The 26,939-nt window shown below is 41.6% G+C and overlaps 2 protein-coding genes across 18 annotated transcripts in view; both read left to right on the top strand.

Moving 5' to 3' along the window:
* Positions 1 to 26,939, top strand: part of LOC113577132 (protocadherin gamma-A11-like) — a 112,791-nt gene that overhangs the window by 67,230 nt on the left and 18,622 nt on the right. The window contains exons 1-2 of one of the 17 annotated variants that reach the window (XM_035521351.1): positions 7,839 to 8,148; positions 14,616 to 16,876. The exons of 11 other annotated variants lie outside the window; for them this stretch is intronic. In XM_035521351.1, the coding sequence (XP_035377244.1) occupies positions 7,962 to 8,148; positions 14,616 to 16,876 (2,448 nt within the window). In that variant the 5' untranslated portion in view covers positions 7,839 to 7,961. Of the gene's footprint in view, positions 1 to 476; positions 3,085 to 7,838; positions 10,389 to 10,648; positions 13,232 to 14,268; positions 16,877 to 17,345; positions 20,047 to 26,939 lie in introns of those variants that run through there. 5 more of the 17 variants (XM_035521428.1, XM_035521386.1, XM_035521337.1 and 2 more) reach the window with 5 other exon arrangements.
* On the top strand, positions 4,383 to 7,362 carry LOC113577145 (protocadherin gamma-A11-like). The gene has a single exon (XM_027009632.2). The coding sequence runs from the start codon at positions 4,912 to 4,914 to the stop codon at positions 7,360 to 7,362; it is 2,451 nt and encodes an 816-aa protein (XP_026865433.2). The 5' UTR covers positions 4,383 to 4,911.

Here is a 26,939-nt window from a genome sequence, read left to right as displayed (position 1 = left end):
ATATATATATATATATATATATATATATATATATATATATATATATATATATATATATATATATATATATAATGTGTGTGTGTGTGTGTGTGTGTGTGTATATTATATTATATTATATTATATTATATTATATTATATTATATTATATTATATTATATTATATTATATTATATTATGTGTGTGTGCATGTGTGTTTGTGTGTGTGTGTGTGTTTGTGTGTGTGTGTTTCATATTGTACTGTGGCTTCAGTCCAAGATCGTGGACTGCAGATTTGCTTCTGTTTCTTTCTAGACCAATATTCTCTGGAACTTTTTGTGGCATCAAATCCGCAGCGTCTTGATAAGCGCTCATTGAACAATTTGCTGCAATCTTTCGAGGACTTTCCACAAGTAGGCTTTCACTGGGTTCTTCTTAAGTCCGTGTAGTTCGGTATGTAGGACTCCGAGTGCCGCTGTTGGTCAGCGAGTTGCAGAATTGGAATATCTGAAACACACCCTCCCCCTTTCTTCCCGAAATGTTAGTCAGACATGAACTAAGCACACCGAGGAAAACCGCAATCACTACTTTGAGCTTTGTACCACAAACGCCTCTTTCTTCTTTTGGTTCAGTAATGCTTTGGGAATATTGCGCGTGATCCACACCTGATTGGATTATAGCTGCAGTGTTATTTTCGTTACTGTGCGGAGGGAGATGCCTGAGAGGACAATGGCGCGGCAAGTACTATTGCTGGTTTGGCTCTTTTCTCTCAGTTCAGGGCGCGGGCAGGTCAGTTACTCCATTCCCGAGGAAATGCCGAAAGGTTCTTTAGTCGGTAATATAGCGCAGGATTTGGGTTTAGATTTAAAGAGACTAAAATCGGGTAAAGCTCGTATTTATACTGGACACAGCGCTCAGTACGTCGAGCTGGACAGAGAAAGAGGGCTGCTCCTTATTAAAGAGAGGATAGACCGAGAAGCCCTATGCGGACAGACAACGCCTTGCGCTTTACAGTTTCAGATTGTTTTGGAAAATCCCATGGAATTTTACAGTGTCATAGTAGAGATTGCGGATGTGAACGACAATTCTCCTTCATTCAAAAGGCTTGAAATGAAATTTAGAATTAGTGAGTCAGCTGTATCCGGAGCGAAATTTGTCTTAGACAGAGCAGTGGACTTAGACGTCGGTATTAATGGTCTTCAAAGTTATTCGCTAAATCCCACAGATAATTTTACATTGAAACTTCAAAATCAGCCAGATGGTAATAAGATTGTAGAAATGATCCTTCAAAAACCTCTTGATCGTGAAAAACAAGAACAGTTATCTTTGATTTTGACAGCTGTTGACGGAGGCGACCCGCAGTTATCTGGCACTACACAGATTATCATTACTATATTAGATGTCAACGATAATGCGCCTGTTTTTACCCAAGAAGTGTATAAGGCAACTATTACAGAGAATTCTCCAAAAGGCACGATTGTAACAACCGTGAGTGCTTCTGATGCAGACAGTGGTTCTAACAGTAAAGTAACGTACTCAATTACAAATACACTCGATACTATTCATGAATTGTTTGAAATTAATGAGACAAATGGAGAGGTTAAAATGACTGGAAATCTCGACTATGAAAAGGCCGGTCAGTATCAGATTCACGTGCAGGCATCCGATGATGGTGGTTTAACTGACTCGTGTAAAATTGCTGTTGATATAATTGATATAAATGATAACGCGCCAGCCATTCATATTATGTCTAAACTTAATATCGTATCTGAAAATTCACGAATGGAAACGGTTGTTACAATGATAAACGTTCAAGATCCAGATTCCGGCGAAAACGGTGAAGTACATTGTTCACTGAATACAAATATACCATTCACGCTGAAATCGACGACGAATAATTTCTTCAGTTTAGTCACAGATAGTGACTTAGACCGGGAGAGAGATTCTGCGTATAATATCAGTGTGACGTGCGCCGATGAGGGAGAACCGTCGCTATCAAGCAGCGTCACTCTCTCCTTACAAATATCAGATGTGAATGACAACGCGCCTGTCTTTGAGAGGAGCTCGTATGAGGCTTCTGTTTTAGAAAATAATACACCAGGCGTTTCCATATTCACAATAAAAGCCGTGGACGCAGACTGGAATCAAAATGCACGTGTTTCGTATATACTGGAGGACTCGTCTGTTAACGGAGTGCCCGTGTCGTCTTACGTGTCCGTTAGTGCAGATAGTGGCGTCATCCATGCAGTACATTCTTTAGACTACGAGCAGATCAAAGATTTCCAGTTCCGAGTAATAGCTCGAGATGGAGGCTCCCCTCCTCTCAGTAATAATGTGAGTGTGAAAATAATTATTCAGGATCAGAATGACAACGCACCTCAGGTTCTGTATCCTGTACAAACCGGTGGCTCTTTGGTGGCTGAAATAGTCCCCCGTTCAGCAGATGTGGGCTATCTTGTCACTAAAGTGGTGGCTGTTGATGTGGACTCCGGACAGAATGCCTGGCTCTCGTATAAACTGCAGAAAGCGACAGACAGGATGCTGTTTGAAGTGGGCTTACAGAATGGAGAAATAAGAACTGTACGCCAAGTCACCGATAAAGATGCTGTGAAACAGAAGCTCACTGTTGTAGTGGAGGACAACGGACAGCCCTCTCGTTCAGCTACAGTCAATATTAACGTGGCGGTGGCGGACAGCTTCCCTGAAATGCTCTCGGAATTCACTGACTTTACGCACGACAAGGAATTCAACGACATCCTCACATTTTATCTCGTCTTGGCCTTGGCTGTAGTTTCTTTTCTTTTTATCGTGTCCATCATAGCCATTCTGTCAGTTAAATGCTACAGATGGAGACGAGAGCGGATGTTTTATAAATCCGGCGCAAACCTCCCAGTTATTCCATATTATCCGCCCCTTTACGCAGACGTAGGGGGGTCAGAGACTTTACAACACATGTACAATCATGAGGTCTACAAAACGACTGACTCGAGGAAGAGCGATTTGAAGTATGTCATACCTTTCAGTCAGAACGTTGTTAATTTGGACTCGTGTGGAACGCTGACGCATGTGCAGAGGGAGAAATTGACAAATGACGATGTTGATGAACAGGTGAGATTTTTTGTTTGTTTTGTTTGGTGTTTTCTTTAAATTGTATTGTAATTCTTAGTATTTTGTAAGCATGTGTATGAAATGTTATAAGCAATCACGTAATGGATAAACTGTGCGTCAGTAGCAACATTATCTTTTTTTATTACTGGTCATATTGCCATGTAACCCTACGTTTACACCCTCGTACTGTCTCTGTAAGTGCAACAGATGCGCTATTTTTGTTAGCATAGTCATCCAGGGAGAATTTAAAGGGAACGCATGAAAAAACCAACAATTTTGTAGTGCTTTTTCACGTACATTGCACAAGCCTCTTTTAAAGGATCAGGCACTAAAACCGAATGCTGTGTTGCTTGATCTTTGTGGTATTTTGAGCATTATTAGCATGTCATACACATTTTATTAGGACCTCAGGAAACTGTGTTAACTTGTGAAAAGTAGATATCCACGGTCCACTTAATTGTGTTGAGATACTGACCCGCAATGTGCTGTCCATGGTGCTGAAATGCAGACTGCCAGTCTCCCTTTCTCTATATAATGCAATTAGCCTGTTAATAACAGAGGATAGGTGTATTAACACAAGTGAAGTTACACGGTGTGCTAACATTCCTCATTCTATTTTTATGTTTCTCTGTGTTCACATAGATGCATACCTGTTTACCTTAAGTCAGGACACTTTACATATTCGTGTAGATTTTCAGTCAGTACTCAAAGTGCGGCTGTCTGTCGGTGTTTTAGAGTTTGAAAGCCAGAGATCAAGAGAAAAAATATGGTAAAAAAAAAAAAAAAAAAAAAAAAAAAAAAAGGCTCAGAACCTCAGCAAAATAAAAATATATAGATAAATATTTCATCTGCTCTCAAAGGCGTTGCCTTGGTATGTGTTTCTTTTGTTATAATTACTGTGCTTAACAGTAGGAACCTAATATTTTGAAAATAAAATCACTTTTTCAGTTATCCTTTTCAATCCAGAAAAATTGACCATTGTTTAACCTTCATACCTGAAAGGTTTTAACGACACTAGAAGATGTTGCGTATTTGGTCGGAAACATTAGACCGTCAGGAATTAGGCCCCGCACAACTTTTAGTATTCTAATTTAGTAAATATAACTTTAGTCGTGAGTGACGTAAATAGTACAATGGAGACATGAGTTTATGTTGTTCGAATCCGGTGCTAATGTCAAATCCGCAGTTTTTACAAACGTTCAGTCACTTTACTCGGACATTATTGGTACATGATTTATACATCACTTACACAATTAGAACATTTGTAGAATGATTGACTCCAGACAGAGCTGTGCAAAATAGATTAGGCTTGCAGTGAAAAACATCGTTAATCTAAGTACAAGTGCATGCACAAAGAGAAAATCTCACCTTGTGAGCATGAGGAAAAGGCGAGACTTCGGTTCATTTAAGTTTCTCGCACAAACTCATTTTTGCTTACAATAACTTTATTAGGGCATCTATGTTTTTCTTCTGTTCTAGAAACAAACGAACTTCGTTATTTTTAAAATGTAATTTTACTGAATTTAAAGGTTATATGAAATGCACAGAGTTGTTGAGCTCCTTCAAACCTTTACCATATTTCCGCTGTAATATTATTTTTAATGCTCTATGTGACGCTGTTGGTTAGTGTGTAAAAACTTAAAACGTTCTCGCGTTGATCCTCCCAACTTGTGACATCATACATACTGCGCAAGCTCTCATTTAGAAAAAAAAACCGCACACGCGAACACATTTGTTGTTCGTATCTTTGACATTTTCTATCATTTCACTCCGTTAAAACAACATTTGCGTAATATTTTGGGTCCTTTGGAACGCGGTTCTTATGTCATGAGTGCGCTTTGTTCTTTGCTCGTCGGACGACGAAACAACTCCACTCCACCTTCAACATGGTTGATGTACATTCTGCTGTTTCCATTTGTGATGACCGTAGTACACGGGCAAATCCGATATTCTATTCCGGAGGAGATGACGAAGGGTTCATTAGTTGGAAATATCCTTCAGGATCTCGGTTTGGACGTTAAAAGACTGAAATCAGGGCGAGCGCGGATCTTTACGGAGGACAGTCGTGAGTACATCGGCCTGAATGTGGATAAAGGGACTCTGGTAGTGAGGGAGAGGATAGACAGAGAGGAGCTGTGTGCTCAAGTGTCTCTGTGCTCCTTACGTTTTCAGATCATTCTAGAAAACCCAATGGAGCTGCATCGAATTGATGTGGAAATATTAGATATTAATGATCATGCTCCTGTTTTTGCTAGGGATGAAATTAATTTCCAAATTAGTGAGTTAGCGGTCCCTGGTGCGAAATTTTCTTTAGACAGCGCACACGATCCAGATGTAGGATTGAATGCACTTCAGAGGTACACACTTGATCCAACCAACCATTTTTCTCTCAAAGAAATATCTCGTAGCGATGGGACAAAATACGTAGAAATGGTTTTACAGACACCTTTGGACAGAGAAAAACAAGAAGAGCATAAATTAAAATTAATGGCGTTTGACGGCGGTAGTCCTCAAAGATTGGGGTCGGTCAAAATTAATATCGTGGTTATTGATGTTAATGACAATACCCCCGTGTTTAGCCAGCCTCTTTATAAAGTTACTATACCAGAAAATGCACTGAAAGGCATAGGACTAGTAACAATAAGCGCTACCGATTTGGACAAAGGATCTAATGGAGAGGTGACATATTCGTTTTCACAGAGCTCCGGAAAAGCTATGGAATCATTCACCATTGATCCAGATACCGGAAATATTAGAATAAACGGTCTGTTAGATTTTGAAAAGTCCAAACAATATGAACTGAACGTCGAGGCTAGGGATAAAGGAGGACTGACTGATACTAGCAAGGTTCTCGTTGAAATTATCGATGTTAATGACAATGCCCCCGTTATCAGTGTCATCTCATTTTCGAGTCCTATCCCTGAGGATTCCGCCACGGATACTGTTATAGCCATGCTGAATATTAAAGATATAGACTCCGGCAAAAACGGGCAGATTAAATGTACAGTGAATTCAGATTTGCCATTTCGCGTCAAATCGACGTCCTCTAATTTCTATAGTTTGGTTACAGACCAGTTTTTAGATCGTGAGATGTTTTCGGAATATAATATAACAATTAGCGCTACAGATGAAGGTTCTCCCTCCTTATCTACTAACAAAACACTGACTGTGAAAATATCAGACGTCAATGACAACGCCCCTGTGTTCTCACAACAGTCAAACATTGCTTATGTGATGGAAAATAATTCCCCTGGATTATCGATATTTGCAGTGACAGCATATGATAACGACTCTGGTAATAATGCTCGGATTACATATTTCGTTGAAGATGTCCTTGTTAACGGAATCTCTGCATCGTCTTATATTTCCGTTAACACCGAAAGCGGGGAGATTATTGCTGTTCGTTCTTTTGATTATGAGCAAACAAAGGAATTCAGCGTCAGCATCAAAGGACAGGACGGAGGCAATCCGCCTCTGAGTAGCAATGTGAGTGTAAAAATAATTATTCAGGACCAGAATGACAACGCTCCGCAGGTTCTGTATCCAATACAATCTGGGGTCTCGCTGGTTACTGAAATAGTGCCCCGTTCAGCAGATGTGGGCTATCTTGTCACTAAAGTGGTGGCTGTTGATGTGGACTCCGGACAGAATGCCTGGCTCTCGTATAAACTGCAGAAAGCGACAGACAGGGCGCTGTTTGAAGTGGGCTTACAGAATGGAGAAATAAGAACTGTACGCCAAGTCACCGATAAAGATGCTGTGAAACAGAAGCTCACTGTTGTAGTGGAGGACAACGGACAGCCCTCTCGTTCAGCTACAGTAAATATTAACGTGGCGGTGGCGGACAGCTTCCCTGAAGTGCTCTCGGAGTTCACTGACTTTACGCACGACAAGGAATACAACGACAACCTCACATTTTATCTCGTCTTGGCGTTGGCTGTAGTTTCGTTTCTTTTTATCGTGTCCATCATAGCCATACTGTCAGTTAAGTGTTACAGATGGAGACATGAGCGGATGTTTTACAAATCTGGAGCCAACCTCCCAGTTATTCCATATTATCCACCCCTTTACGCGGATGTGGGAGGAACAGGAACGTTACAACATATGTACAATTATGAGGTTTGTAGAACGGCCGATTCCAGAAAGAGCGATCTGAATTTTAGATCTGGTGATGAGAGCACCATACGCCTGGATATCAGTGGAACCAAGACGCTGACTCGTGTGGAGCGGGAGAATCCTATCAGTGATTCTAATGATCAGGTGAGGTCAAATGATTAAACGGTTTGGTATTTATTTACATTTGTTTAAAGCAATTATAAACTAAACTTTTTCAGTAACTTTTCTCTTTTTAATCGTTGGTTGTTCATTTGTTTCTTGGGTGTTCATGACATTATTTTTGGATTCACATGTATTCATATATATATATATATATATATATAATATATATATTAATATATATATATATATATATATATATATATATATATATATATATATATATATATATATATATATATATATATATATATGCACATGCAAAGTGCACATGCAGAGTGAGACAGTCTGTTGGTTTTGTTTCATTCCGCTACAATCGTCTGGATTTTACTGCGATATTGGATTATCACTGCAACGTTGCTTCAGTGCTCTAAGTGCCGCTATTGGTCAGTGTACGCGGTGCTGTCGATAGATCCTCCCCTACATTGTGACATCATAGCATCATAAAGACTAGAATTTCTCCCCGTTGAAAGCGGGCGTTAAACTGTGCCTCCATCTTTAGGTTCTGTTTATGAGAATTTTTGGACGATATTTATAATTTCATGTTCATTTTACTTCATGCACGTATGTCACATCTTGTTGATTGGATTGTACTTTAAAAGATGGGTACTTTTTGTTTTTCTGACGCTCGGAGGAGCTTTTTTTCCACCTGGAAGATTGCGTTTCCTCTACTGGATTTTCTTACTGTATTAGCCTTTGTCGTGGTGGTTACGCAAGGACAAGTTCGTTATTCAATTCCCGAGGAAATGACGAAGGGCTCGTTAGTGGGAAATATTATTCAAGATCTCGGTTTGGACGTTAAAAGACTGAAATCAGGGCGAGCGCGGATCTTTACGGAGGACAGTCGTGAGTACATCGGCCTGAATGTGGATAAAGGGACTCTGGTAGTGAGGGAGAGGATAGACAGAGAGGAGCTGTGTGCTCAAGTGTCTCCGTGCTCCTTACATTTTCAGATCATTCTAGAAAACCCAATGGAGCTGCATCGGATTGATGTGGAAATATTAGATATTAATGATCATGCCCCGACTTTTTCAAGAAAGGAAATCAATATAGACATAAGTGAGTCATCTGTCCCAGGTGCTCGGTTTTCTTTAGATAGCGCGCATGACCCTGACTCAGGGCTGAACGCGCTCCAGAGATACACTCTTAATCCCACCGATAAGTTTTCATTAAAAGAATTGACTAGTAACAATGGAATGAAACGGGTCGAAATGATTTTAAAAACGCCTCTTGACAGAGAGGAGCAGGAGGAACATAAAATGATTTTATCCGCGTTTGACGGCGGCGGCCCGCATAAATCCGGAACCGTTACAATCTGTGTAAGAGTTATGGACGCGAATGATAATGCTCCTCTATTCAGTCAGTCTATTTACCGGGCTGCTTTGGCAGAGAACACGCCGAAGGGCACTGTTGTTTTGGCAGTAAGTGCATCCGATAGAGACAAAGGAACCAATGGGGAGTTAAGATACTCATTTTCCCAAAGCTCTGGAAAAGCGTTAGATTCGTTCAGTATCGATACTCACGCCGGTTACATTACTGTTAACGGTGATCTAGATTTTGAGAAGACAAAGCATATTCAGCTAAACGTTGAAGCCACAGATAAGGGTGGTTTAAAAGATTCAAGTCAAGTCGCTATTGACCTTGTAGACGTTAACGACAATGCCCCTGTTATAAGTTTAATTTCTTTCTCCAGTCCAATTGCTGAAGACTCCGTACCCGGGACTGTGATTGCGATGTTGAATGTAAAGGACTTCGACTCGCAGAAGAATGGACAGGTGAAATGTTCCATTGATGCAAATTTACCCTTCAAAATAATATCATCAACGCCAAATTTTTACAGACTCATAACGGATCGGATTTTAGACAGAGAAAAGATACAGGAATATAATATAACTGTTTTAGCTTTTGATGAGGGGTCGCCGTCTTTGTCTGCAAATAAAACAATGAGGCTGAAAATATCTGATGTCAATGACAACGCCCCTCTTTTCCAGCATCAGTCATACACAGCTAACGTGATGGAAAACAATTCACCGGGACTGTCTGTGTTTGCAGTTACTGCAGCTGACAAAGATACTGGAAACAATGCGCGTATTTCATATTTTCTTGAGGATGTTTTCGTTAATGGGGTTTCTGCCTCATCTTATGTTTCAGTTAATGCAGAGAACGGGGAGATTCTTGCTGTTCGTTCTTTTGATTTTGAACAAACAAAGGAGCTCGACATTCGCGTAAAAGCGCAGGACGGTGGTAATCCCTGTCTCAGTAGTAATGTGAGTGTGAAAATAATTATTCAGGATCAAAATGATAACGCACCTCAGGTTCTGTATCCAGTACAGACCTCTGGCTCTCTGGTGGCTGAAATAGTGCCCCGTTCAGCAGATGTGGGCTATCTTGTCACTAAAGTGGTGGCTGTTGATGTGGACTCCGGACAGAATGCCTGGCTCTCGTATAAACTGCAGAAAGCGACAGACAGGGCGCTGTTTGAAGTGGGCTTACAGAATGGAGAAATAAGAACTGTACGCCAAGTCACCGATAAAGATGCTGTGAAACAGAAGCTCACTGTTGTAGTGAAGGACAACGGACAGCCCTCTCGTTCAGCTACAGTCAATATTAACGTGGCGGTGGCGGACAGCTTCCCTGAAGTGCTCTCGGAGTTCACCGACTTTACGCACGACAAGGAATACCACGAAAATTTGACATTCTATCTGGTTCTAGCTTTGGCAGTGGTTTCGTTCCTTTTCCTGATATCAATCGTAGCTATTATTTCAGTTAAATGTTACAGATGGAGACGTGAGCGGATGTTTTACAAATCCGGCGCCAATCTGCCAGTTATTCCATATTATCCGCCCCTTTACGCAGACGTAGGAGGAACAGGAACGTTACAACATGTGTATAATTATGACGTTTGCAGAACAACTGATTCCAGAAAGAGTGATCCGAAATTTAGATCTTGCGGTGAGAGCAGCATATGTTTGGACACCAGTGGAACCATGCGGCTGAATCGTGACCTTACATGTGATTCTAATGATCAGGTGAGATAATTACATCATGCTTCATCTTTTATATTGACTTTAAAGTTTCCTTTTCTATATAGATACGTTTAATTTTAATAACCATATTCAAAGTGAGACTGATCTTGTAAAAATCCCGCCTAAAATGGACTCGTTAATATAAGACAGTTACATTTTATTTGGATTATTTTTTTCACTGCAATATTATTTTAGCTCTCTGAGAGCCGCTGTTGGTCAGCATACGTAATTCTCGTATGAAGAGCCTCCCTAACATTATGACATCATAAAGACGGCAGAATTGTGTGGCTTGGCTTTCAAATGTGCCTTCACCTTTGGAGGTTGTGTACAGACAATTTCGGATACCGTTTCCAATTTCACATTCATTTAAATTTATGACATTTTCTCGATTGGATTTTATCGATGAAAATATGGCTACCCTTTGTTCCGTCGAGGTGCGCAGCAGCCGCTATACCGCCTGGATTGCGTTTCGTCTGCTGGATCTTTTCATTCTATTAGCCTTTATCATGGTCTTTACGCACGGGCAAGTCCGTTATTCAATTCCCGAGGAAATGAAGAAGGGCTCGCTAGTGGGAAATATTATTCAGGATCTCGGTTTGGACGTTAAAAGGCTGAAATCAGGGCGAGCGCGGATCTTTACGGAGGACAGTCGTGAGTACATCGGCCTGAATGTGGATAAAGGGACTCTGGTAGTGAGGGAGAGGATAGACAGAGAGGAGCTGTGTGCTCACGTGTCTCCGTGCTCCTTACATTTTCAGATCATTCTAGAAAACCCAATGGAATTGCATAGAATTGATGTAGAAATAATAGATATTAATGATCATGCCCCGAGTTTTGCGAGAGGAGAAATCCATTTTCAAATAAGTGAATCAGCTCTGCCTGGTGCAAAATTTTCTTTAGATAGCGCACAAGATCCGGATGTAGGAATTAACACTCTTCAGAGATATACACTTAGTCCAGCAGATATGTTTTCTTTGAAAGAGATCACTAGTAATGATGGTTTGAAATACGTAGAGATGCTGTTACAAACACCTCTAGATAGAGAGAATCAAGAAGAGTATAAATTACTTCTGACTGCATTTGATGGCGGTAACCCGCAAAAATCTGGCACGGTTAAGATAACCGTTACAGTTATGGATGCAAACGATAATGCCCCTGTGTTTAGTCTGCCCATATATCGAGTTTCTCTGGCGGAGAATTCACCTGAGGGTACGCTTGTCGTTACAGTAACCGCCAGCGATAAAGACAAAGGAACGAACGCTAAAGTGACGTATTCATTTTCGCAAAGCACAGGAAAAAACCTCAATTTCTTTAATATTGACTCCGAGACCGGTGATATCACTGTTAACGGTGATATGGACTTCGAAAAGTTAAAACATTTTCAAATAAACGTTGAAGCAACAGACAATGGCGGGCTGACAGACTCTTGTAAAGTGGTGATTGAACTTGTTGACGTTAATGACAATGCGCCTGTCATAAACCTAATCTCATTTTCTAATGCAGTTCCTGAAGACTCCACTCCAGGGACAGTGGTAGCAATGATGAATGTTAAAGATTTAGATTCTGGGAAAAACGGACAAGTGAAGTGTTTAGTAACTCAAGACACACCTTTTAAAATTAAAACGACGTCGACGAATTTCTACAGCTTGGTCAGTGAACAGCTTTTAGATCGTGAGAAAGTATCAGAATATAATATAACAATAAGAGCTGCCGATGAGGGTGTTCCCTCTTTATCTACAAATAAAACGTTGACGATTAAAATATCTGATGTTAATGACAACGCGCCTTTTTTTCGGAGCAATTCATATGTCGCATATGTGATGGAAAACAATTTACCCGGAGTGTCTATATTTGAAGTTGCAGCAAATGACAGAGATGTCGGAAATAACGCGCGCATTTCCTATTTTCTTGAAGATGAGTTTGTGAACGGCGTTTCTGCCTCTTCTTATGTTACAGTTAATGCAGAGAGCGGAGAGATTATTGCTGTTCGTTCCTTTGATTACGAGCAAACAAAAGAGTTTAACATTCGCGTAAAAGCGCAGGACGGCGGTAATCCGCCTCTCAGTAATAATGTGAGCGTGAAAATAATTATTCAGGATCAGAATGACAACGCACCTCAGGTTCTGTATCCTGTACAAACCGGTGGCTCTCTGGTGGCTGAAATAGTCCCCCGTTCAGCAGATGTGGGTTATCTTGTCACTAAAGTGGTGGCTGTTGATGTGGACTCCGGACAGAATGCCTGGCTCTCGTATAAACTGCAGAAAGCGACAGACAGGGCGCTGTTTGAAGTGGGCTTACAGAATGGAGAAATAAGAACTGTACGCCAAGTCACCGATAAAGATGCTGTGAAACAGAAGCTCACTGTTGTAGTGGAGGACAACGGACAGCCCTCTCGTTCAGCTACAGTCAATATTAACGTGGCGGTGGCGGACAGCTTCCCTGAAGTGCTCTCGGAGTTCACTGACTTTACGCACGACAAGGAATACAACGACAACCTCACATTTTATCTCGTCTTGGCGTTGGCTGTAGTTTCGTTTCTCTTTATCGTGTCCATCATAACCATTCTGTCAGTTAAATGCTACAGATGGAGACGTGAGCGGATGTTTTACAAATCCGGTGCCAACCTCCCAGTTATTCCATATTATCCGCCCCTTTACGCAGACGTAGGGGGCACAGGGACCTTACAGCACATGTATAATTATGAGGTTTGCAGAACCACTGACTCCAGAAAGAGCGACCTGAAGTACGTCAGACCCTGCAGTCAGAGTGTCACTAGTCTGGATAGCAGTGGGAAGCAAACACTCACGCATGCTCAGATAAAGAAAACTAGTGACGATTTTGACCAGGTAAGATCTGCTAATAAAAACTGTTGTACTGATGTTGATGTTTCAGATCGTCTGTATAATGTTCTTTCTGGTAGTTTATTATTTTTGTGTTTTGCTTGCAGCACTATTTAGTGTTAATCATTTGCTTCTTATATTTAGCAGTTAACTTATTAAACTCATACACCTTTCTTTAATGATTTATGTAAAAACCATTTTTGATGGTGGTTATCTTTTTGTCTTATTTTCATTAAATCATCAATAACCTGATCATACTGTTGTCATGACATTCATGACTTTCAGGTGCTAATATTCCCAAAACTATTATAAGTAACCATGAATATTAAGCATACAGGCAACTGATCATCCAAATTCCACCTGCACCCTACATTAAAAAAAATCTTTCAAACATTTTTGCTTTACTTTACCATAACAGGCAAAATCACAGAACCATTTTAATTGTACTGAAGGTGCAAGTGAACAGACATACTCTGCCCAGATATATTACACACTTAAAGCTAATGACTCATTCATAAAGCTAATGATTCATTCATAAAGCTAATGACAGACTAATTGACTCACATACTATAAAGAACATTTATGAAAACTCTGACAATATAATGAGGATTTCAAGTGCACTCTATCTACACCTGCACTACACAGTCTACACCTGCAATACACAGTCTACACCTACACTACACATTGTCTTCAGATGAATCTGATGTCTGCTAGTAAAGAGACACCTTTGTTACCCTTATTTCTTTCCTAAAAGCACGCTTTCAAACTTGTTAAAATGCAAAATTTGTTGAATTCCAGTCCTTGTTATAATTCAAGTCCTTGTTATAATTTAATAATTACAATTTTCCTTCTCTCATCATGAGCCCACAACAAAGCTACTCAACTGTAACGTCCTTCAGATTTCAAGGTTGCATATGTGAATATAAAGGTGAATATGTCACGTCAGTGTTCTAGTTTCAGATGTAATATTTCCATAGTGCTCCAAGCGCCGCTGTTGGTCAGTGTGTGCGGGTTTAAACGCCCATGCGAAAATCCTCCTCTACATTCTGACTGCATGCTTTGCAAAATTCTCTCCATTTGAGGTTTCCTCTCAATACCGCAAACGTTGACGAGTTGTCTTCCGCATTTCGAAAGAAAAACAATTCCATTTTTTATTATTTATTTGAGTAGCTCTCTTTATCTTCTCTGGGTTGGACTGTTTAGAACATGGACGTTCTTTGTTCTGTTGACGTCCGGAAAAGTGGCTCCGCTCTCCGGGTTTCGGCATGGTTGATGATGCTTGTGGTCGGGGTTTCGTTACTCGTGGCCGTTGCGCACGGGCAAGTCCGTTATTCCATTCCCGAGGAGATGAACAAAGGCTCCGTCGTGGGGACCGTCATTCAGGATCTTGGTTTGGACGTTAAAAGACTGAAATCAGGGCGAGCGCGGATCTTTACGGAGGACAGTCGTGAGTACATCGGCCTGAATGTGGATAAAGGGACTCTGGTAGTGAGGGAGAGGATAGACAGAGAGGAGCTGTGTGCTCAAGTGTCTCCGTGCTCCTTACATTTTCAGATCATTCTAGAAAACCCAATCGAACTGCATAGAATTGATGTAGAAATACTGGACATCAATGATAACCCTCCTGCTTTTGAACGAAAAGAGATCAGTGTTGAAGTACGAGAATCTGCTGCCATAGGTTCGCGGTTTTCTTTAGAAAGTGCGCGTGATGCCGACGCTGGACTGAATACAGTACAGAGATACACACTTAGTCCAACAGAGCATTTCACATTAAAAGAATTATCGCGTAGTGACGGCACTAAATATGTTGAGATGGTATTACAAACACTTTTAGACCGAGAGCTGCAAGAAGAGCATAAATTAATTTTGACAGCGTTTGACGGTGGTACTCCTCAAAAATCCGGGACAGCTCGGATAACTGTCACTGTTATTGATGCAAACGACAACACGCCCATGTTCAGTCAGCCAATATACCGCGTTTCTTTGTCAGAAAATGCCGCTAAAAGTAGTCTAGTCGTGACTGTGAGTGCTACCGACAAGGACAAAGGATCTAATGGTGAGGTTATGTATTCGTTTTCTCAGAGCACCGGAAAAGAGGCCATAGAATTATTCAGTATTGATTCTGACACCGGGGAAATAAAAGTGGGGGGTCTTTTGGATTATGAAAAAGCCAGACAGTATGAACTGAACGTTGAGGCGATGGATAAAGGCGGACTAACTGACAGGAGTAAAGTGTTTGTTGAAATTACCGATGTTAATGACAATGCCCCTGTTATCAGTGTCATCTCATTTTCCAGTCCTATCCCTGAGGATTCCGCCCCGGATACTGTTATAGCCATGCTGAACATTAAAGATATAGACTCCGGCAAAAACGGGCAGATTAAATGTACAGTGAATTCAGATTTGCCATTTCGCGTCAAATCGACGTCCTCTAATTTCTATAGTTTGGTTACCGAAAGTTTTTTAGATCGTGAACTGTTTTCTGAGTACAATATAACAATCATGGCTACTGATTTGGGTTCTCCTGTGTTTTCCGTTAATAAAACACTAAATCTTAAAATATCTGATGTCAATGACAACGCCCCTGCGTTCCTGCATAAGTTCTACACTGCTTATGTGATGGAAAATAATTCCCCTGGATTGTCTATATTTGCTGTTACAGCAACTGACAAAGATTCCAGCAACAATGCGCTTCTTACATATATTCTGGAAGATATTTCTGTGAACGGCGTTTCTGCCTCTTCTTATGTTACAGTTAATACAGAGAGCGGGGAGATTCTTGCTGTTCGTTCCTTTGATTACGAGCAAACAAAAGAGTTTAACATTCGCGTAAAAGCGCAGGACGGCGGTAATCCGCCTCTCAGTAATAATGTGAGCGTGAAAATAATTATTCAGGATCAGAATGATAACGCACCTCAGGTTCTGTATCCTGTACAAACCCGTGGCTCTCTTGTGGCTGAAATAGTGCCCCGTTCAGCAGATGTGGGCTATCTTGTCACTAAAGTGGTGGCTGTTGATGTGGACTCCGGACAGAATGCCTGGCTCTCGTATAAACTGCAGAAAGCGACAGACAGGGCGCTGTTTGAAGTGGGCTTACAGAATGGAGAAATAAGAACTGTACGCCAAGTCACCGATAAAGATGCTGTGAAACAGAAGCTCACTGTTGTAGTGGAGGACAACGGACAGCCCTCTCGTTCAGCTACAGTCAATATTAACGTGGCGGTGGCGGACAGCTTCCCTGAAGTGCTCTCGGAGTTCACTGACTTTACGCACGACAAGCAATACAACGACAACCTCACATTTTATCTCGTCTTGGCGTTGGCTGTAGTTTCTTTTTTCTTTATTGTATCCATCATAACCATTCTGTCAGTTAAATGCTACAGATGGAGACGTGAGCGGATGTTTTATAAATCCGGTGCAAATCTCCCCGTTATTCCATATTATCCGCCCCTTTACGCTGACGTCGATGGCACAGGGACTTTAAATCAACGCTTTAATTACGAAATGTCTGGAACTACTGACTCTAGAAAGAGTGATTTGAAATACGTCAGACCATGTAGTCAGAGCATTATTAGCGTGGACGCCAGTGGGACTCAGACACTGCTGCGTGTACAAGAGAATAAGCTGTCATTTGGAGAATCTGATAACAAGGTGAGGTGTTTGCAGTAAACGTTTCTATTTTGCATTTGTTTGTTTAAAAACATAATTATATTAACGTCTAACGGTTTTTGGATTCATTAAGTCATTATGTTGAATTTCTCAATGTTCATATTCACAATCCACAATTCCCAATACAAAATCCACAATTGTGGTGGTGCCAAAGGAGGATGGGTTCCGCATTTTTCAGCACAAATATACCTGGGCGGAAATGAATGGCTTTGAATAAGGTGATGTGCACCATGTAAACGGAAGACTGTGTTTGCGTACGCCCCATCATCTCTCTCTCTCTCTCTCTCTCTCTCTCTCTCTCTCTCTCTCTCTCTCTCTCTCTCTCTCTCTCTCTCTCTCTCTCTCTCTCTCTCTCTCTCTCTCTCTCTCTAAATGTGTAAAGACTTTCTTGACTGACATCTAACTATATTTAAACGATCTCTCCACCAAGGCTTCGTAGTCCTGTATCTGAGACAGGTTGTGTGTATTTCTTAGTCGGATCCCTGGGCGTCGCTGTTAGTAGGGTTGAATTTTCAGAAATATAGAAATACTACGCCTCCCTTTTTGGTGCTACTTGCGCATGTCTACTGTCTTTCATGTCTTTTTCACATTGTACAAAGACCGGACGTTTTCTTCACGCCTGTGCTGAGGTGCGCTAAAGACTTTCCGCCAAATGTTCCTTTACTATAAATATGGGATGCGTATATTTTTATGAACGATCGTGAGAATATTTCGTATCAATCGGGTGAGAGATACCGTGACGCGACCGCATCATCATGGGGGTAAACGGCTTTCTTGCACGGCGGCTGTGCGTGTTTTTTGTCTGTGCGTATTTTCCCAATTACGTCTCTGGCCAGGTCCGATACTCGGTACGTGAGGAAATGTCACCCGGTTCGTTCGTTGGGGACATCGTGAAGGACCTGGGTCTGGAACATAAACGGCTGACAATGGGCAAGGCTCGAATATTTTCAGCGAGTGGGCGCGAGTATGTGGAGCTGGCCCGAGAAAAAGGGCATATCCTTGTGAAGGAGAGAATGGACCGCGAGACTCTGTGCTCTGGTGCAATGTCTGCGTGCAGCATCAGCTTCGAGATTTTTTTGGAGAATCCATTAGAGCTCTATAGAGTTACTGTGGAGATACTAGATGTTAATGACAACAGTCCTGCTTTTCCACGAGGGGAAATCAAACTTGAGATCAGCGAGTCCGCCTCTGTCGGAGCGCGCTTTTCTGTGGATAATGCGCTAGACCCCGACTTGGAAATGAACGGCATCCAGAGCTACTCAGTTTACCCGACTAATTATTTTAGTCTGAAAACACAGAGTCGAGCAGGCAGTGGAAAAAACGTTGAGCTTATCCTACAGGCGCCATTAGACAGAGAGAAAGAAGAACATTTATATCTAACAATAACTGCTACGGACGGAGGTGACCCTAAACGCTCGGGTACTGTGAAAGTGAAGATTGTTGTTTTAGATGTTAACGACAACGCCCCTGTATTCAGAAAGGACTCTTACAGGGCATCGGTTCCTGAAAACACTGCAACGGGAGCGTTGCTTATTACGGCAAACGCCACCGACGCAGACACAGTCGCAAACGGGCAAATCGGCTATTACTTTGAACATACGACACCTAAAATCAAAGACCTTTTTTCGATAGATTCAGATACTGGTGAGATAAGGCTAGTTGGAGAGCTTAACTTTGAAGATGCCACTGTTCATGAATTTAAAATACAAGCAAAGGATCAGGGAGGTTTATCCGACTCTTCTGAGGTGGTCATTGAAGTGACTGATATAAATGACAATATACCAAAAATTACGCTTATGTCCTTTTCAAACACACTGCCCGAAAACTCACCACCGGGTACTGTCATAGCGATGATTAATGTACAAGACAGCGATTCTGAGGAAAATGCAAAAGTAACCTGTTCGATTGATAGAAACCTTCCGTTCAGAACTGAATCATCTCTGACCAATTACTATAGCATAGTGACTGACGCCAGCCTGGACAGAGAGCAAACGGCCGAGTATAATATTACAATAACCGCAAAGGATGGCGGTCACCCGCCGATGTCTAGTACAAAAACACTGCTGTTAAAGATTTCTGACATTAATGACCATTCACCTCAATTTGAACATGAGTCATACAGCACGCATGTGACGGAGAATAATTCGCCTTCTTTGTCGTTGCTCAGCATAAAAGCTAACGACGCAGACTTGGGTACTAACGCACAGATATCGTACTTCATTGTCGACAAAGATGTGAACGGTGCACTGTCTTCTTTAATTTCAATTGATTCAGGAAGTGGAATGATTTACGCAACGAAATCATTTGATTATGAGCAAATAAAATCCTTCAGTATCACAGTTAAAGCGCAAGACGGCGGTTCCCCTCCTTTGAGTTCCAACGCAACGGTAAACTTTTTTATACAGGATCAGAATGACAACTCTCCTCAGGTTCTGTACCCCCTACAAACCGGCAGATCGCTGGTGGCTGAAATAGTGCCTCGTTCAGCAGATGTGGGTTATCTTGTCACTAAAGTGGTGGCTGTTGATGTGGACTCCGGACAGAATGCCTGGCTCTCGTATAAACTGCAGAAAGCGACAGACAGGGCGCTGTTTGAAGTGGGCTTACAGAATGGAGAAATAAGAACTGTACGCCAAGTCACCGATAAAGATGCTGTGAAACAGAAGCTCACTGTTGTAGTGGAGGACAACGGACAGCCCTCTCGTTCAGCTACAGTCAATATTAACGTGGCGGTGGCGGACAGCTTCCCTGAGGTGCTCTCGGAGTTCACCGACTTTACGCACGACAAAGAATACGACGACAACCTCACATTTTATCTCGTCTTGGCATTGGCTGTAGTTTCGTTTCTTTTTATCACGTCCATCATAGCCATACTGTCACTTAAGTGCTACAGATGGAGACGTGAGCGAATGTTTTACAAATCCAGTGCAAATCTCCCAGTTATTCCATATTATCCGCCCCTTTACGCAGACGTAGGAGGAACAGGAACTCTAAAGCAAGTCTTTAACTATGAGGTGTGTGGTACGGCTGATTCCAGAAAAAGCGACATAAAATGTGACCGGTCTTCCGGTCAGAGCTTTCTGAGCGTTGACCTCAGTGACACAAGGACTGTACCTAGACAAAACACGCTTGGCCCAGATGTTAATGCAAAGGTGAGCACCTTGAGATGACTGGCCATTTGAATGAAATGACATTTTACTTTTCCAGAGTAGCTTGTTGTTGTTGTATGATGTATCTTAAACATTATCCTCACAGATCTTTACACAGATATTTCTTTCCCACAATTCATTTTTATTGTCTGTTTTGACAATAAGAGCCACCTTTTGTTGAGTCTGGGAAATATGCCAACGTGGCCATTGCAACGTAATAGGGCAGAGCAGAGTGAAGAACTGTCAACGTTCCCAAGTTTATTCAAACGCTGCAGCGCATCAAGGACAAACTAGTAACACACGTGGTTAATGACGTTGTTATTTGCACATATGCAGAAAGCAGAGGGTGTATAGAAACAAGAGAGGACTGAGGAGAGATGGTAAAAGAGACAGAGAGAGTTGGGAGGAGTGGTGCATTAGTACACTGCAGCCCCCTCTCCACGAGTGCGTGGGATTGGGGAGGGAGAGACAGAGAGAGTTGGGAGGAGTGGTGCATTAGTACACTGCAGCCCCCTCTCCACGAGTGCGTGGGATTGGGGAGGGAGAGACAGAGAGAGTTGGGAGGAGTGGTGCATTAGTACACTGCAGCCCCCTCTCCACGAGTGCGTGGGATTGGGGAGGGAGAGACAGAGAGAGTTGGGAGGAGTGGTGCATTAGTACACTGCAGCCCCCTCTCCACGAGTGCGTGGGTTTGGGGAGGGAGAGACAGAGAGAGTTGGGAGGAGTGGTGCATTAGTACACTGCAGCCCCCTCTCCACGAGTGCGTGGGATTGGGGAGGGAGAGACAGAGGGAAGTGCCACACAGACAGCTTACGTTAACAGTATATCCAGATTGCTTCGTCTCGCCTCGTCTCCGCAGCAACAAAAAGCACAGCAGCCATTTTGCACGGTCTGCTTTCCTCCACTGCTGCTGTTTGCATCTAGACCGGGGTGGGACTCAGTAAATCCATTATGCACGTAACCTAATCACCCATGTGGCATGTCTGCACAACGGAATACTTAGAGAGTTCAAGAAAAGGGAGATGCAGCACTATTTCATCCTATTCACCTCTGTGAGGCCAGTTTAGTGTTCTGGGAATAGATTCTATCCCTTCTCACGTGCTATAAAGCAACAAGACATTCCAAGGGAAGGGCCAGAGATGGAGACCCTGTAACTTCTTTTCTAGATGTTTTGTTTTCACACAATATGGAAGGTTACTAAAGACCAGATACTAATCAACTTTTAACCTCACCTTAACTTTATTATATACTTTGTTTTTTTATTATTATTTTGTCTGTGTTTGAGAAATCCAACGAGACCCCAAGCCTTGAGTGCTTCTAGGCTTTTTGTTTCTGGTGTCTGCAATACGTGAATTGAAGCAGCTAGCACATAAGCAAATGCTAACACGCCACTGCTTGGCTGGCTTTAACGTGCAGAGTCCCCCGGTTTGTGCCGCTGGTGTCTACTTTCACCTCCTAATGCTTTCAGTGCTTCAAAACAGACTGCTCCACCCTCGGTACTTTAAAGAAGACTTCACAGGGAAAGCGGAGCGAAAGGTTCATGTGGCAGTCAGATGTGGCTCTCGCTTGGTGAAGGAAGAAAACATGTGGGTGCACTTTTCAGCGGAAGTGGCTGCTTCTATAAAAAGTAACTTTGCTGTATATTGTCTTGCTGTGTACGGTATATACTAGAATGTACAGCAATAGCACCAAGTGGCTTGTACCATAAGTATATATTCTTTATCTTTGTGTGCATATATATATATATATATATATATATATATATATATATATATGCACACAAAGATAAAGAATGTGTGTGTGTGTGTGTGTGTGTGTGTGTGTGTGTGTGTGTGTGTGCACATGTGCATGCCTGTGCCTTCAGTCCCGTGAGCTTTCTCACACCTGGTATCACTTTAGCACTATATAGACGCTAGTCTGCAGTTTCCAGACTCGTGAACGAGGTCTGCTTTCCTAAATCTACCCCAGAGTGATGCTGTTAACTCCACACTCACTAATATCACCTTCCGTGCTTCCCAGTTCAAAGCCGTCAGCACCGGCTGGATACACCCAGATCCAGGCCTGTTTGGTGATCATTGTGCACCTCTGTTAAGAGCACAGATTATCATTTAACCATGAATCCATAAGCATAACTGGGCTGCAGATTTGCTTTGTGACTGTAGATTTAACCAACATTGCTGTTGTGTGTTTTCTGCACAAACTTGAGTGCCTAATAAGCTGATGAGGCTTTGTGTTGATGCACTGGGTGTGTGTTGGTGCACTGGGTGTGTGTTGGTGCACTGGGGGGTGTGTTAATACAGTTTCAGTGGGTTTGTGTTTATACACTTTGAGTGGGTGTGTTTATACACTTTCACTGCATATGTGTGACCTACTGACATGTTCTTAAATAAGTTAAATACTTTGTAATCTATTTTTTTTTTCAATGCATAAGTCAAAAACAAAATACACCCCATTATTCTTTTAATGCACACCTATACATGTAGTACTTGTTCGGCAGTAGTTGTTCTATACATGTAGTAGTTGTTCTATAGTAATTGTTCTATACATGTAGTAATTGTTCTGTATTTCCTGTGTTTTAGGACTCTGCTCTTTTAATATACATCCTCTGCTTATGAGACGCATTTCCTATATTTTGGGGGATCTGTGTCATTATAGCACTACTACACAAATTACAGTAACCCTATGTAACTAACCCTAACCCTATGTAACATTAGCATTGTTTAGAAGCTTTTCTTTCAATTTCAGCCGTTCAGTTAACTTTTCTTATCAATCTACGAATAACAGCTAGAGAGCACTGCATAACTAACATATAACCCAGTACAATAATGGCAGAGTAGGTGTGTGTTTTCAGCAGAGTAGGGGTGTGTTTTCAGCAGAGTAGGGCTGTGTTTTCAGCAGAGTAGGTGTGTGTTTTCAGCAGAGTAGGAGTGTGTTTTCAGCAGAGTAGGGGTGTGTTTTCAGCAGAGTAGGGGTGTGTTTTCAGCAGAGTAGGTGTGTGTTTTCAGCAGAGTAGGGGTGTGTTTTCAGCAGAGTAGGTGTGTGTTTTCAGCAGAGTAGGGGTGTGTTTTCAGCAGAGTAGGGGTGTGTTTTCAGCAGAGTAGGTGTGTGTTTTCAGCAGAGTAGGTGTGTGTTTTCAGCAGAGTAGGGGTGTGTTTTCGGCAGGTTGCTCTGAGTGTGTGGGAGCAGCGGATCTTCTGTAATAAGCACAACACACTGCCGTGACGAGCAGATGATGAGAGCACTGTTATGAGCGTCCTGTTTCCTGCCCTTGCACATCTGTGTGTGCACCCAGAAGAGGAAGCGGAAGAAAACTTGACTTCTTTGTCATATTATTGTAGATAATGCTGAGCAAACTACCCATAAACCGCTCGGCAACTAGAGTGGTTCAGCTGTTTACACTGGGATTTTATACAGGCAGGGATTCTGAAAATTGCAGTGAAAGACCAGTCAGCGCTTGCTTCCCTATTTACGGCTGTTTTGGCCTTGTTTGGAGTGTGTGAAGGTCTCTCCTTTAGCATGTCCTGGGACAGGGAGTTGGTTTGAGTAGGGTGTGTAGATTTCTCTCTTATGTTGTGCTTGCTTTGTGATTTTGATTGCATTGCTGTAGTGCTTAGTGCTAGTTTATTGAGCAGTTAGATCAAGCCCTTTGTTCAGAATCACGCTATCCACTGCCTGCAATGTCAACAGAGTATATTTGGCTTCTCTTTTCTTTGCTTTGCTGTGTTCCTCATTCACGTGAGTTTGTGTTTGTTCATTCTAGTGTTCTACTAAAGGGATTTCTTTAGGTTTGTTGAGGGCAAAGAAACAGCAGGGCCCATGCACCTGCATACACACACACACACACACACACACACACACACACACACACACACACACACACACACACACACACACACATATTTATCATGTTTGGAATGAGACATTATCTATCTAGGCCTCGTTTTTCTCTTCCTCCTATCACTTGATGAAACCAGGTCATGTTTTGTTTCTGATGCACATCAAATCCCAGTTGTAGTCTAAATAAATCTCTATGTAGACATGATTATGGTCACAGAAATGGTAGCGACGTGTCGGTGATGACGATTAGCTGAGGCCTGCGATATGCGTAACTGCAGCACTGTATCTCACCAGCCCAGTTTTCTGTTCTTTGCTAGCCCACGCTCTCTCTCACCATCTCTCCCCTCCCCCACCCCTGCCGCACTGTTCTGCAGTCTTTGTCTTGTATGTGTTGGCCTGCTCCCCTTTCAGTATGGAAAATAAGTACAACAGGATAAAAATGCACAGGCGTCAGTCTTACCGTACAGCTAAAATTCAACACTTCCACTCTAATCCTTTATGCTTGATACCAACAGCGTGGTTTGGATTTTGACATAGGAAACAGTGCGTTGCCAGTCTTTGTTTACATAACTTGGTACTTTGCTGACACACAGACCTTTGTGAGATCTACTTTTATATCTCGTATGTTTATATTTTTAACAGCCATTTCTTCTTCTCTTTGCTGTTTTCTTTTTGCTTTTCAAACTAATTTCCTCCTGAGGTAGGGTTGTGTTGCCACAGCAACAAGCTGACTCACAGGCAGGACTGTACCATTATGAGGCCACAGGGGGGCAGTGAGAGGCTTAAAGCTCTGTCTAAGGGATGAGATGAAATACCCCCTGGATTTCATAATATAGGCTGAGATTCTAGGCTAATATTGTGGGGGAAGGGTGTGTGTGTGTGTGTTCTTGTTCATGAACGTTTTTAAAAGATATTTGAAGTTGCATTTGTGCTAGCAGCAAAATGATACCACAATACCAGCAGGGCTTTCTGATTAATCTAATGTTCAGATATAAAAATGTAGATTCACCATTAATATACCATTAACACCATTTATCTGTTTTCCCCCTTTATCTGGCACACAGAAAGGGAGTCGTACACGGCTGCTGGTGCACACAGTCATGAATTAGGCATGTTACACACACACACACACACACACACACACACACACAAAACCCCACCCCGAGTGCCCTGCTGTTCTGATGAGTGTAGTGCAGCATTCTGCCCTGTGCAGAGGGGCTGTGCAGAGAAGCAGATGGGTAGTTGTATCAGTTCATTTGAATTATGCATTCATGTTGAGTAGGTAAGACATTGGCTGCTTGGGTTTTTCACTCATAACAAGCATTCTGAGCATATCACACCCATCTTACTTTGTTTACACTGGATACCCTTTCATTTATCTATTACTCATCACTAATTCATGGGGTCTCGTCCTCCTACTTGCTCCAGTTGCATCATCCATTCCCCCTAATAATAATAATAATAATAATAATAATAATTATTATTATTATTATTATTATCAATATATTATTATTATTATCATCAATATTTTTGTGCTTTTCCAGAGGTCAAGGTCACTGTACAGAGAATGAAAATATTATCAACAATGAAAACACACAATAATAAGAATAATAATAATAATAATAATTATTATTATTATTATTATTATTATGATTATTACTACAATCAAACCTTATATGTGTGCACTATGGTGATACAGAACACATGTTTAAATGCTTGTTAAATCTACCATGCTTGTGTTTTTTATGAGAGATTATTTGTGGCATTTCTGGTGACCCCTTCAGCACGGCTCTGTTAGGTTGGATTCTGCTGTAAGGAGAACAGGTAAGTATGACTCGGCTCCCTGAAATGTCCGGTTGCTGCATCATTCTAATCAAACTCCTTCATGTCTGGTTTCTTTTTCATGCTGCCCTGCTGCTCCTCACACTGGTGCGTTCAACTGTGACACTCGAACTCTTTTCCTCATCCCTTGGTCTGAATCAATAAAGGTAAGAAACCTTTTTAATGCACTAACCACTTACTTGACTCTTAAATATGTAAAGTCACAGTTATGGATCTGTGGCTTATGTGTAACCACAGTGCATATGCTGTCTGATGGCTGTAGTGTAACCACAGTCCATATGCTGTCTGATGGCTGTGGTGTAACCACAGTGCATATGCTGTCTGATAACTGTAGTGTAACCACAGTGCATATGCTGTCTGATAACTGTAGTGTAACCACAGTGCATATGCTGTCTGATAACTGTAGTGTAACCACAGTGCATATGCTGTCTGATGGCTGTGGTGGCGTCCGGCAAGGATTACTGTAAAAGTTCTAAGTAGAGGTTACTGATGAAATCCTTTTTTTTTGCCATGTAATGTTTTCACACCACAAACATATATGCATACACAAACAATATATATCACATATGATGCTTTCTGCAATAAGGGATGAGATGAAATACCCCTGGTTTTCATAGTGTAGTGCAGTGGGCTGAGATTCTAGGCTAATATTAAGGGGGAAGGGTGTGTGTGTGTGTGTGTGTGTGTGTGTGTGTGTGTGTGTGTGTGTGTGTGTATGTGTTTGTGGTTGTGTGTGGTTGTTGACCTTGTTCCTGACCATTTAAAGATATTTTCCACAAGGCTTGTTTTGCTTGTTAAATTCACAGAGTGGAAACCATTGCCTGTTTTAATGTAAAAGTACTTCAGGGAAATTAAGCAAATAAAATTTAAAAAGTGCCTTCATATTTTACTGGAACATTTATTTGTAGGCTAATTCTGTCCAGCGGTTTACTGTGACTGTAGGCAAACTGTATATACCTCATCACGTAGGACGTTAATGTCAACATTGTGCACCTCTAATGCTGAATACATTTTACTGGCCTTCAACATATGGTTTGTTATAATCGTTTTGGTGGACTCTTTGATAACAGGACATTACGTCCGTCACTATATTTGGTGGAATAGACGGTTTGTATGTCTGGGTTTAATAGTCGTGTTTAAGCATAAGAATAAGTATTGATTCAGTTTGACTTAATCTAAACAAACAAACAAACAAAACAAAACAAAAAAAACAGAAA

Source organism: Electrophorus electricus, chromosome 2 (assembly GCF_013358815.1).
Source record: "Electrophorus electricus isolate fEleEle1 chromosome 2, fEleEle1.pri, whole genome shotgun sequence".
NCBI classification, from domain to species: Eukaryota; Metazoa; Chordata; class Actinopteri; order Gymnotiformes; family Gymnotidae; genus Electrophorus; species Electrophorus electricus.
Note: the sequence above shows the minus strand (reverse complement) of the source record. Positions and strands in the feature narration are given on the sequence as shown.